The 14,180-nt window shown below is 35.3% G+C and overlaps 1 protein-coding gene across 1 annotated transcript; it reads left to right on the top strand.

Annotated features, from left to right (window-relative positions):
• The first annotated feature begins 6,263 nt into the window (after positions 1–6,263).
• On the top strand, positions 6,264–8,878 carry LOC117335363. Its single transcript, XM_033895314.1, has 8 exons — positions 6,264–6,370; positions 6,545–6,681; positions 6,863–6,980; positions 7,350–7,508; positions 7,851–7,947; positions 8,078–8,156; positions 8,264–8,365; positions 8,564–8,878. Exons 1-8 carry the CDS (start codon positions 6,294–6,296, stop codon positions 8,689–8,691), a joined length of 897 nt encoding a protein of 298 aa, XP_033751205.1. The 5' UTR covers positions 6,264–6,293; the 3' UTR covers positions 8,692–8,878.
• Positions 8,879–14,180: the final 5,302 nt, after the last annotated feature.

The raw sequence follows: 14,180 nt of genomic DNA, 5'->3' as shown, positions 1-14,180 counted from the left end.
CTACTTAATTATCTGGCGGTCGCCACATATTTATCTGGCGGCCGCCACTTATTATCCTGCGGCCGCCACTTAATTATCTGGCGGCCGCCACTTATTATCCGGCGGCCGCCGCTTAATTATCTGGCGGCAGCCACATATTTATCTGGCGGCCGCCACTTATTTATCTGGAGGCCGCCACTTATTATCTGGCGGCCGCCACTTAATTATCTGGCGACCGCAATTTTGTTTTTACAATTTAATATGATATCTGCTACGGTAATTACAGTTATTGTCGTTTTCAAATCCAATATTATGATTTAGAAATGATTTGTTAAATTTAAATTTGATTTTTATAATTTTACGGAAATCTGAACCGGTTACCGGATCTATCTTCTGTGATTATTACTAAATGAAGAAAACTGAGACAAAATCAAGGTGCTATGTTGTCATGTTGCTACATGTAATTCCCTATGACTAAAATGCTACGGTTATGTTGCGGATAACGCTTTGAAAACGATCAGATGATACAAATAAATAACAAAGTTTTACAAAAAACGAAATCTTTTGATTTTGTTGGAAACGGTTATATATTTCAATAGCTTTACTGGCCAATTTTCACTGAGGCCGAAAGCCGAGGTGCATATTTCTTAGGTCAGACCGTAAAACCATGGATTGTCCTAAACTAAAGTCTGCATTTACTTTATTATGATTTCTACAGATTTGTCATATAAATAAAAAAAAACATGAATAAAATGTTCATTTCATGAATAAAACGAAAGTTTATGTTAAGAATAAAGACTAAAAGTAACATTTTACGTTCCAGTAATTGTACATTTTTATGGAAGTCTATTTTTATATTTTAAATCTTTTTATTACAGTTTTGCCAGTGAAATATAGAGAATTATCTAACTAATAAAGCTGATATTTTCTCTGCAATGAAAATATAAGATGACAAAACCTTATATTTTCAAATATAAGCTTATATTTTTCACTAGTGAAAATATAAGGTTTTGTCAGAACTACCCTAAACTAAATAAACACGAACTGAAGTTTATGTCGTTTATTATTTTTAATACATTTTTAATTTTAGATTATTCTGCGAAATCTTGACTGTTGAGCTTGTTGTACCTGAACTACACTAAGGGGTTGATATAACTTTCCGCGGACCTGGCAGAACGTCATATTGACTTCTCGGTGACGTCATGATGTATTATAACGAGATAATCAATGTAATGTTATCCGGTTTGGACCAATGAGTAACATTTGCCCAGGTCAGGTCCGTAAAACCATGGATTGCCCTCAACCAAAGTCTGTATTTGTATACTATATTTTAAGGATCCGAATTACTTAAAATCTAATAAAGGACAAAGAAGTAATTCCAACAGTGTAGACAAAATGGCACTGTAAAATTTTCGGAGCATTCCGCTCCTTTATCGAGAAATATTTATATGTATATATTATATTTCTCTCGGTAGAACTACGACAGGAAATTCAAATCTATATCTTCGGATCACCAACACATACAGTGTATATGATACATTGTGCTAATAAATAGATATATAACTTGCAACACAAATGACGAAGGAAGACAACTTTTTGACTCGTGCCCTTACCTGGCCTCGAACTCACGATCTACGGGAGATATTTTATACACGATATATTGTAAATTTTAAGTCTTGTCTTACATATATGGTGTTCCGTTAGGGCCAAATTTCCAATATCGCTCCTTCGCCCCTTCGACCTAAACGCGAATAAGCGATATTGGAAATTTGGCCCTAACGGAACACCATATATGTAGAGACCAACCAACCAATTGTTTTCCCATAGACCTTAGTGTTAACGTTTTGGATTATTTCATTCAAATTCTTGAATTGAATATGACGATTATGGTTTATAACAAAAGTTTAGGGTCTGATATAACACCTAATCAAAAAAAAAAAGTTGGGTCCTTCAGCTCAAATTTTCTCCAGGGTAGCCATTTTGAAAATAGGTGAATTTCGCAGTAAAAATTCTCAAAAATCTTAAATGTTTACCTGTTTACTATTATTACGTGAACTTTTGGGAAAAAAACCAATCGGACTTAAGAAATTTATATCAACATTTCTTATTGATAGTTACCTATCAGGCTACATATCTATTTTCTCACTTCATAACATACTGGCCAATCAGTGGCTGCCAGACATTTTATCCTTGGCTCAACGTTACACAGGGGCTGTTTCAAAAATATATTTTTTCAATTGGTTGGTTGTTCCCTATAAGATATCTTATATAGGAACGAAACCTTGCCAAACTATAAAAAAAAAAAAAAAAACTCTCCCCACCCGGAATCGTTTTATGACCAATAATATGTTCTCTAGAACCATTACCGTTGATGTGGAACAGCTTTGTTCTCTTGATCGATTTTTCCATATCATCGAGCCTTCCCCGGGCGCCACGGTTTTGTTTCCCAGATGTGATAATCGACACAATTTTACCGTTTAAGGAGTTACCTCTAGCGACTAATATTTTATAATCACGAACATTTTGACAATTAGCTCAAATTACTACATTTCTTTTTCGGCATAGTCGTATAATATTTACTTTTGGCCGCGGATATGACGCGACAGGTGGCGTTACTGGTCAAGATGAAGTATGTGATTGGTCAATGTAGCGGTAGATGCAAAATGTAGATATGCAGTTAAAAACGAAACAAAATTAAGATTGAATGCAAGCTGAATAAGTGGATGTATCTTTTCAAATGACACATTAATAAAATTATATTACTGATTCAAATGCAGCCTTATTATCACCGAAAATGATTCAAATCGATATAATTTTGTTATCCGTGCTGAAATGCATTAGTTCGTTAATTTATTTCAACAGCAGATTTACATTATAATCAACAGCATTAAAACTATGCCTTTTATCTTTTTTAAAGATATTTCTTGTTATGAATATTTTCTACGAGAATCTGTTCTAGTAAGCTCATACATGTGACGTAAAGTTATTCAAGTATATTACCGTTTCCAACAAAATCAAAACATTTCGGTTTTTTTTGTAAAACTTTATTTATTTGTATCCTCAACATAACCGTAGCATTTTAGTCGTGCTTTCGGAGTATTTCCGTACTAATACCGTAGTGCTATCGTACGTAGCTTATAGGGAATTAGATGTAGTAACATGACAGCATAGCACCTTGATTTTGTCTCAGTTTTCTTCATTTAGTAATAATCACAGAAGATAGATCCGGTAACCGGTTCAGATTTCCGGAAATTATAAAAATCAAATTTAAATTTAACAAATCATTTCTAAGTCATAATATTGGATTTGAAAACGACAATAACTGCAATTACCTTAGCAGATATCATATTAAATTGTAAAAACCAAATTGAGGTCGCCAGATAATTAAGTGGCGGCCGCCAGATAATAAGTGGCGGCCGCCAGATAATTAAGTGGCGGCCGCCAGATAATTAAGTGGCGGCCGCCAGATAAAATATTTTCGCATGCCATGAAAAACATTCTCCAATGTGAGCCTAATACGCTTCCGTAGTAATCAGAGACTACAAGAGTCTCTCTCTCAAAACGAATATGGCTATTCACTGTATACCGAACAAACAAACAAGCAGATGTCAGTCACAAGCGGCGGTTTTTCTAGGAATGTGCGTCATACGATATGATGAATTGCTATGACCTTGATAGAAACCTCTATTCTTTATTTAGGTAGCTCCTTACGGGGGAAAAAATTAAATCGGGACTTCTAAAAGAAAAAAACAAACAAACAAGCAAATACATGCAGCCCTAGTGAATTTCCGCCATGAAACGTTAAGTTTGTGCCCGCGGAAAATCCAAGTGTTATACAGCTTGTCAATGACGCATGAAATATATATAGGTTTCAGAAATCCTCAAATATTATACGTTAACACTCCAAACTATAGTACGGGGCACAGGGACCTGAGAAAATATGTCACAGTCTACGTATATTTGGACCTTCCCAAGTATGTACAGCACATTTTCAGACGGAGGCATCATTTTTACCGAATTTTAATTTAGCCCCCTAAAACGTCTGAAACTTTGCTATACACACTAGGGAAGGTCAAAACACATTTAGACTGTAAAAAATTCTCAGATCCCTGTGGTACGGGGATATGGTAGGTAAGGAGGTGGCGTACAATTTAGTCTACAAAAGCAGGGATATACTCGCACGTACAATATACCGATAATATATTAAGTAGATACATGTGCTAGTACTTCCACCTAAAAAAGAGGAAACATCTTGTGTACATGTAAGTGTGTTGTTGTCTAAGGAATATACAACATACATCTATATGTTATCACATTCCGATTTCACCTTACGACAGTGTTCCCACATAGCTGGAGTCAGTCCGCCATCTTGGAGCATCAGTTGGTTGTAATTTTATATAGCTAATGGCGGAACGATAGAAAGATAACGAAAACTGAATCGAGATAGTTGTAAAATACATACAAGTTAATCACAGCACGAAAAGAGAAATACAAGATTTCCGTTGATAACGAGTATTTTGATAATGATACAGTAGACTACTTTGTGTACTTAGAAAATTTAACTAATTCGCCAAATTGTATCTAAGTATTTATAATTATACGGATGCTTGTCCACCATTTTATATCGACCCATTTTACATTGTATATATGCTTTAATTTTGGTCCTATGACGTCATAGAGTAAATACACACTGACAAATCAGTTTAAATAAAGACAATTTCAAAATATGCCTCAAAGCAATACGCAATATTCGAGAAGAGAAAGTTGTGATATTAAGCGGAAAAGATATATAGTCCGTCCGATACCGTCCGTCCATACGCCGACTGTGCATTAGTTGTGTTTTATAGGGTATGCACTTCCAAGTAAATGCTTACTCTAAGGGTTCTAGGAGGTTCATCTTATATATAGAGATGACAGACACAGTGCGTCGATGAAAGCTACAGTTATTATCTTTTATTACCACATAATCGACCCGGCTGATCTGGACCCAGCTGGCAATGATTTGTAAGGTTTCCACTACAAACAGCTGTATTGCGAGCCTTGCTATGGAGTTATGGGCCTGCAAATACATGAAAAAGCAACCACTACCTGCTTCTACTGTCGATTAAGTGTCATCAGTCATCTTGCCGAATATTTTCCACACTGGTAAATCCGCAAGGATGTTAAAATAAATTAAAATTTCGGTGTTCGGGTACACAATTTCAAACCCGGGTCGGGATCAAATCAAAACCGACCCGTACGGGTCACCCGGGTACTCGTTGCACTGTAGATAGGCCTAGATACAGGGTTCATCCTGATCTCAAAAATCATGGGCCCTTTTGACAAGATTTCAGAAATAGTATGGGCCAAAACAAAGAAAATTTAAGAAATTTGTGAGCTTTTGTGGACCATTTTGGGAAATATGGGGCAAATGGCCCAATGGCCCCCTACAGAGTTATCCCTGTAGATATATAATAGGCCTATACGAGGCTAATAAAACCTTTGCATCTAACTAGTGTCTTTGGTCTTGTGTGACGGAGTAGTGCAAATTTGAAGGATTCTGATGTTTTTTAGCAGACGATGCCAGGACCACAGGGGCATGCCTTGTTTATATTAAAAAATAACCAGAAATACCTACATATAAAGGTATTTCTGGCCATTTTTTATATAAGACTAGACATGCCCCTGTGCCGGGACGGACACTCAATCGGCTATTGTTCGAAGGAATTAACCAAAGTAAACGTTATGCCATTTTATTGTTCCTGCTGCGGGATAGACCCGCAGAGTATCAAAGTTCATGTTGATTCCTGTTCCGGTCGATTGCGACTGTGTTTCGGAAGCACCAAAGACAATGATGTAAATAAAAAACACACTATCTTACCATCTTGAATCAACATCCTAAACTTTTCATATTTGCCTACTTTTGTCGAAAAAAAAAGAAGAAAAAAGTCGAGTTTGAAGATTTTGCGGGAGTAAACTTCCGGTAAAAAAAAAGGTTATTCTAATATGCCGGTACGGTTATCAAACATATCCGGACTTCGTTTTTGCCTTTTCTTCTCTTTTTGTCATTTTATTGTGTACGCAAAAAAAAAAGGTGTTTGTAATTGGTTATTTGATGTTATATTGACAGTGAATAATTTGGTATGCTTATCAAGAATGCGGGCATAAACATGTATTTGAAATATGACTCAATATTTATAAAATTAATAAAGGCCATGTAATGACGTCATATCTCGAGAACAATTAAGATGACGCCAAAACTCTCGCGCTATCTCGCGAACAATTACGCCTAGTTACAGCATCACGACGATTCTGCCTGAAAGCTGCTTTTTATAATGTCTCACGAAAATACGATGTCACCAACAATTATCGACGAAATGAATGTGGAAAAACTGCATGAACTTTGCGAAAAGTATGTATTGAAATTGAAGATATATTTTCTTATATATATTTAACTTTAATATGAGTTAATATACTACTATACTGTATGTGTATGTCCATACGATATCAAAAAGACAATCTTCAAGTCACGATGAATTTTAAGAGGATTTTTTATGTATTATTTTTGACGTAACTTCTGTTTTAGTTTGGAGAAGTACCAGTGCTACTGTCATTCACTGTGCGAGTACGTGAACAACCCTGTCACTTCCATCAACGGCAGTTCTGTCCCCTTCTACATACTCCAGCAATTCGCGTACGACCAGGAGAAATTGGCCAACATCAGTATGTATGATCTATTAAGTACACTGTAGATGGTACATAAACCAGTCGAAATTTCCATAATATTTACAAAGGAAGAAGCATCAAAAATGAAATTAACGACGCTTTAAATTTTATTAAAACAGCTTCATTTCACACTCAGAAACTAAGAATTCAATTAGTTTTAAATTTGTTTCTTAAACAGAGAACCCAGAAATGACTAAATTTGTTGCCGCCATAGCCGACACTGCCTGTCTCCTAGGAACGTTTCCGTATCCCCCCGGTGGATTATGGGAAGTGTCCATGACAAAAGCAACCACCATGTACGTATTACACAATTTCTAGCTCTATTTTCCAAAGTATCAATAAAGATTTTGTGAATAATTCCTTAAATTGTTGAAAAAGTTTTACTGATTGTTTTCTAATAGCGGTAATGAATTTGTGTATTTAAATAATAAAATCAACTTAATATTTAATTTGTAGGGATATTTAAACTAAGATATTTTGTTCGCATAGGGACTTGGCATACATCACCAAGCAACTATCCATATACATATATGTCATGATAATATTGCCCGGGTGTAAGGAGTTTGTGTCAAGGTCCTGTGTTACTTGTTTGTATATTTGGCAATTTTAATCTATTAAATTGAGTTAAGTTCACTAACCATCCATATCATGATATTCTGGTCTAGATTGAGCAACAAGACGATAGCCAGTTTGGCTCAGAAAACTACAAAGGATCATATTAAACAGCAATTACGAGTTGCCATAGAAAATCACGTGACTAGCTCGGTGAAGAGTTTGTTAAAGGCTAATGAAGGATTCTTCAGGGCATGTACCAAACGACAAGGGTAGGTAACTCTTCTGGTTCACAAAAAAAATGACAGAGTAAAAATATCGAAATACATGAAATACAGTTTTATCCGTCGTAGAAATAACTGTACTGAGCTAATATTTATTGTTAAAACACCACGACACAAAACATCTTGTATATGAATAAAAACCGTTCATCTAAAAGAAAGCGATGATTGAAAAGAGATTCATGAATAATTACTTTGAAACAGATTTTAAATTGAAAGTCTTTTTCTTATTTTTGCTGATAATGTTATTTATGGGTATTTCTACTCTTACAATAGTTACAATACCGATTTGCAGATTGAACCTGATTTCTTTACTCACTTTCGTTCCTACAGGCTGAGCACGCGACACGTTTGGACAAAAGTAAACAGCATCAACGTCTCTGTGATAGCCGAGGATGTGATTTCACGTGCGTCAAAAAGAAAATCTAAGGTGAGTTGACTAGGTCGTAAGTTCCCTCTACTATTAAAATATGTTTAGTGGTGTGATATTGGGAAATTATAGAATCTGTGTTCTCACTTTTAATGCCCGATAGTTCAAAAGTCTATTTAAACACTTCCAGGTACTTGAAAAAGAGGATCTGAAGAAACTGACGAATTGCATCAGTCCTAAAAACAAGAGAAAGTCGTGTTTTCCAACAGGTAGGGTATTTTTACTTTTTTTTTTTATTCAATTGGTTTGGTTCGTAAATAATTTTGATGAAAATAAATGCACTGGAATTATTACAACTCTCCTGTGTATTTTACAGGTGGTTTGTGTTTCTCTAAGAACCGAAGTGGGTTCCGGTTTAAGATTTCCGGAAGAACAGACGCCGTCAAACCCTTGCCTGGCTTCTTTGACACACGATCAGGTAAGTTGTTTTTTCCTTCTTCACATCAAAATGTGCTTGCTACTGATGTGTATGGAATGCATCATCCTCAAATTGAATGTATCTTATATATCACCATTGTATGACATATTGCGCCATTTTCAAGTCTGTCGCAGATTAATCTTCTAATTCTATAAGCTAATTTACATACGATTTCAACATTTGTTGTTCTGTTTATAGATCTGCGCGTGAAGTGTAAGATGGGGTTGCTGCACGGTACAGTCGGGTTCGGCTGGATCCGGAAGTCAGCCTTGAGCAAGGAGAAAACTTGGGGCATGTTTGTTCATCCTCCTACATACGGGTACTGACTTCTTCAACATACGGGTTCTGACTCTCCAACACGTCTTCATGGAATTAACACGGACACAATTTAAAGAAAAAAGCTAAACACCAGTGTGGTCCTTTCCGGATTTCGTTGACGGAGAAGATGACTAATGATATCAAAGACCATGGACATTGTTCTGATTATGCTGCTAACTGTGATATTCATTCATTCATTCATTCATTCTTCATTTTCATCAGGGACGTATAATAGGCCTATATATGTCCCTGATTTTCATTCATTCTTCATTTTCATTCATTCATTCATTTTAAGCTGTAAAGCATTTTTATGACAAATTTACACGCCTTTTTTAATTAAGATTTTCATCGAATGCTTTTAATCTTTATAACATATATTATATATTAGTATAAGGGAACACAGGAACTGGTCACAATTTATTTTTCTTTTGGATTGGTTCACAGAAACTTGTTTTTTTTTTTCTTGTTTGTTTTTTTAAGTGCCAAGTCAGATTAAAAATCCTAAGGTGAAAAATAAACCGTGACTATAGTTCCTGTGTTTTGGGGTTTACGGGGTCGGGGGCTTAATTTTAGATAATTTATTTTTGTATTCTATTGAAAGGTTTATGACAAATATAAAATAAAGTATTTGACTTTTTTGTTTGTTTATGCCTTTATTTCAATGAGAATGGTATTTGATTTTGTTGTGCAAGTGACGGAATTATCGTAGGCACTTGTTGGAGAGCCATAATCAGTATTAGACGATGTTATCGTAATTTCTCTGCGAAATAACGACGATCATTTATTTTTCAACAATTGTTAAACATATAGCGCTACTGGTATGAAACAGGGTTGTCCGAGTTTCATCTGGCCCAGACACCAGGCATGGTGTCAGGGCCAGAGGAAACTCGGGCTAGAAACAGGGTTGCGTCCTGGCTCCAACACTCTTCGACATCTTCCTCTTGCTACCTTCCCACAGTCTGACGACGGGATCTTCCCCCACACTAGGAACGACAGTTTGCTCTTCAACCTTGCATCCCTCCAACCAAAGACAAATGAGAGCAGATTCCTTACCAGAGAGATGCTCTTTGTAGACAATGCTGCCCTCACTGCCCTCACTGCACACACCGAGGAGGCAGTGCACGTGCAGCCAATACAGGACTACGAATTCTACGCTGAGCCAACTCATCAATCAATTTGGAATCCTTACGAAATTGGACTATGCGAAATCTGAATTACACGTCAGAAAAAACCGGAAGTGAAAGTCAAAACCCCTTCTTCCATCAAATCAATGTCTACTGTCCCCAGCACTATTCTCAGAAATCGTCATCAATATTGAGCGACAGATTTATTGTTTTTTTAGGCTTGAAAACAGAACAAATCTACACAAAACCTCAAATTGAGAGAAATTTTAGAAGAAAATGGAACCAGTTAAAATGACGTTCTCTGTCTATATCTCGAGAAACATTAGAAGAATGCTGCACCTGCAGAGCTGAACATTCTTTATGAAGATTCTTCCGTCCTTGACAATCATGATTTCCGGTCCCCATGTTTAGATACTATGCCATGGCTTCCACGACATGCGTTTCGGAGCTAGCGTAGTGACTAAAAATGGAATTGTCAATGTGATATGGGGAATTGAGAAAGATAATGGCCAGGATACCTCGACCTCGACCGTCTCCTAACATATGATGTATAAAAGAATACCAATTGTCGCTTTTTAATAGCCTGAACCTTCTGATTATGACATAGGCTCAAACAGCATATGGAGTATAAGAGGCGTTGCGTTTTGTTGTATTAGACCTTGTACATAAGGAATTACACAATACAGCATGTATTCCTAGAACGGCCAAATAGATGAATTGGCTAAGCGTGTTTGATATAGCTAAGCTGGCTGACGGTGTGGACGACCAGGAACACTTCTGTAGCTTTGACGAATTGACAATTAAAAAGACATGTAGTCAAGTCAGTCCAAAATCATGATTTTCGAATTAATGAACACGGATGTAACAGTTTCATCTCCCATACCTTTAAAACGTCCTCAATTACTGTCGACAGGGGGCTTGTTTTATCAGTATTAATCAACTTCAAGAAATTCTTTACTTATCATTTTCCATAGGAAAACATTACAGAATTTAAAGAAGTTCTCTAGCTAAGATACCCCCCCCCCCCCCCCCCCCCTCCCCCTCCGAAAATACACGACACTTTCAGACGGAAAATTTTAAGTTAAGGAATTTAAGATTTTGACGACAATCCTCGGTTTTTAGGAGCAATACACAAATGAACACGTAGCAGACCATGAACAGACGACAGCGCGAAACGTGGGGCAAACGGTGGTAGTATTGAGGGTCTCGGGTCGATATTTGGTCAGTGTACAAGGAACGGGTCGACGGTGTGGCTTGTACATAGTATTAAATACGGTCTCTGTCACTCAGCTGACGGAGTATGCTTGTCACGCCGGAGACCGGGGTTCGATTCCTGTCGGGGCACTCGGCAGGGATGTATTTTCCCCGGTTCTTCTTTCACATTACAAATTGCGTGTCGACATAACCCTGGTCATTCTTTTGGTTTTTAATGGACGCATGATGCAGCAACAGCCTAATTGCATCACGTCTGGAACATCGATTAATAAACATCAACAAAAACAAGTTGGGATAGAAACTCGACTTTCACCATGACAACACAGGTCAAACTCCTTAACAAGCGAAACTATATGTAGATGGCGCGACAAACTTCTTGACATTTTTCAGCCAATCAGAATGCTAGGATTGTCATTGCAGCTTGTTCGAAAGGCTGTGTGTAGTAGGTTATGGTATGACGGTTGGGGAATACATCGCAATAACTCGATCGAAGCTTGGCAGTGAGAGATCAGACAACCATTTTATTTCCTTTCAGACTTTTACTAACTTATCTACAGGAGAGTTCCACAAAGGGAGACATGTAGACATGTGGATGGTTATAAATAATATATATATATATATACCATATATATAACATGTGACAATAGGCTTAAGTTAAATACTGGGAGTAACTTGTAGTATACCACGTTATATTACAGTAATTTAATCAACAACGAAATCAACACGTCTCTTTCTATAAAGCTTTATTTCAGTAAACATCGTTAACAGACCTATGTTTTAGTTTCCCTACCAAGCAGAGCATGCCATCATCTAAAAAAAAGTTATTTTAATTAAAAAATCAAATTCCCATTATTACATGTTATTAATATACATTTTGTATGTGGTTCCATCTACCTGTGTCTGGAAATGAATCAACCAATCAGAATCGAGGAAGAACCGGCAACCTCATTAAATATGCAAATTTTACACATTATTTGAATTGAAACATTATAGAGCCTTACACCAAATCTAGTGAATTCTCAATCAAAAATATGAAATCTCTTTTTATAAAGTAGCATATAAAATCTAAGCACTAAAATGACTTTCTGTTGATTAAAAATATCTGCTGACTAAACTGACAAGAAATTAACACCTGATTAGTTTCATAATTATTTTTTTCATATTCAAAAATGATTTATTTTTTCACATTTACAAAACACATCGGGCTAATTGCTTCAAATTGAAAGAAAAGTTAAAAAATCAATGACGGATTTTAATGATATTCAACAAAATTGGATGAGAAATGTCATTTTGAAAATTTCAATAAAAAGTAAAAAATTTCAATTAGTACATTAACCTATGTTAGGATATGCATCCCTTTTATAAACAACATGATGATCAATTCTTGTTGTCATTAACAATTCGTCAATGAAAACAGACGATGTAAACGTATAAAAAGTTTCTTAAACAACAATTACAATAATGTACATGTTTAATTTGCTTATAAATGAGACAAAATTATGTTGAGTGAATTCCAAAATTTATAACCGACTTATATGAAAGCCACAGAGAGCATTCTAAGACTGTAATTGGTCATGTTAAAGCCACTCGTTTTAAGTAAAGCTGGTCAACATTTTACGGTGAATGCCCTATTGTGCCCCCTACAGAACTTACACATCGTGTTTCGCTTATGACAAAAAAGGGTTTTTTGATGCGTAGTATGCAGGAATGGGATATGAAGTCAAGAGGGTTAGTCTCACGTGTGATGGGTTTTAGCCATGGGAATTGGTGAGAGAATTTATGCCTCATGAACAAATGAATGATAAAGAAAATGGATCTGAAAAAGGAGGAGGAAATATCTTGGAAAAATTAAACATTTAACAGTGGAACTTTGCACAACATGCAAGATATCTCAATACTTCTGTTCATCTTTCAAATTTATTATGTAATTTGTAATTACATGTGTCCCAATTTTATAGGTAATTACAGGTGTCCAAATTTTACATGCAATTACATGTGTCCAAATTTTACAAGCAATTACATGTGTCCAAATTTCTCATTGGTCAGATGTGTCCTGTATCTCATTCTGCCATACTGTTTACAAAATCATTTCAATAATTTTAAATATAAATACAACATAAATAAAAAGTTAGATTCGTAAAGTATGATATCAACAGTAAAAGTAAATATTTGGACGGAACTTTTTAAGAAATATTAAATTTGATTTATTCTGAGACAGTTTACATAATAAACAACTTCAACAAAAATAAATTGCCTAAAACTCGGGATTACATGAAAATGCTGCATGAATTTTAGAAATCTGTTAGGTGGTAGGGAAAGCTTTTTATCAGATATTACAGTGTACTGTAAATTTTTAGAGCATTTTAAATTCAAATCAGCTTTCTGAACAGATTTGAAAAATGTAGAAAATACAATTATCTTAGGTTTTCAATCTTCCTTTTACATAAAAATTTCTCATTCTAAATGACGCCTATCAAATTTTGTTATGATGGTGACACTGCAGAAGAAACCTGAAATCTGTTAATGGACACGCCTACAACACACATCAAATATCACAAGATTACTGACACTTGTAGTCAAATGTTAGACAAATTTATATTATTATTTTAAACATCAAAACAGGCACATCAAACAACATAGAAAATCATCAGTCGTATTTTAACGATGAAAACCAACAGTGGTCATATAATTAATTAACAAAGCTCTTAATTAACAATGCTCATATCAGTATGTTTTTTTCTCGTAAATGACAAGATAATGGTTCATTTTTTACTCAATTCAAGATTGTTGGATAAAAAATACATGTTTGGGACAAGATGACATCAGATAGTCACAAATACCATCAAAATATCACGAAAAATATATTTTCAATAGGACAATTTTTTAAAATCCTTGTTAAAAACCCAAGTGGTCATTGAAAACTTCATGAAAAAGAATGCTTGACATGAAACTTGTCCAGGTATTCACAATTATATTTTACCCAAGGGATAAAAGTACAAAAATAGACATGCTCTTAATAGGGTCATGCATATTCATAACAAGTTTGAATATTCATAAATAATGCTTAATGAATATTCATTACTTTATGAATATATTCATAATAGCCCTTTGTAACGGGGTTTACAATATATACACTACATATATACATTACCAAGATA

The sequence above is a fragment of the Pecten maximus genome, chromosome 10 (genome assembly GCF_902652985.1).
Source record: "Pecten maximus chromosome 10, xPecMax1.1, whole genome shotgun sequence".
Classification (NCBI taxonomy): Eukaryota; Metazoa; Mollusca; class Bivalvia; order Pectinida; family Pectinidae; genus Pecten; species Pecten maximus.
This window is presented reverse-complemented; position numbering and strand designations above follow the sequence as displayed.

Excerpts from the sequence above, each read along its gene's own strand:
- LOC117335363 (XM_033895314.1), top strand. The coding sequence starts at position 6,294 with ATGTCTCACGAAAATACGATGTCACCAACAATTATCGACGAAATGAAT. Across the intron at positions 6,371-6,544 it reads CTGCATGAACTTTGCGAAAA|TTTGGAGAAGTACCAGTGCT; the intron begins GTATGTATTGAA and ends CTTCTGTTTTAG. Across the intron at positions 7,948-8,077 it reads CGTCAAAAAGAAAATCTAAG|GTACTTGAAAAAGAGGATCT; the intron begins GTGAGTTGACTA and ends AAACACTTCCAG.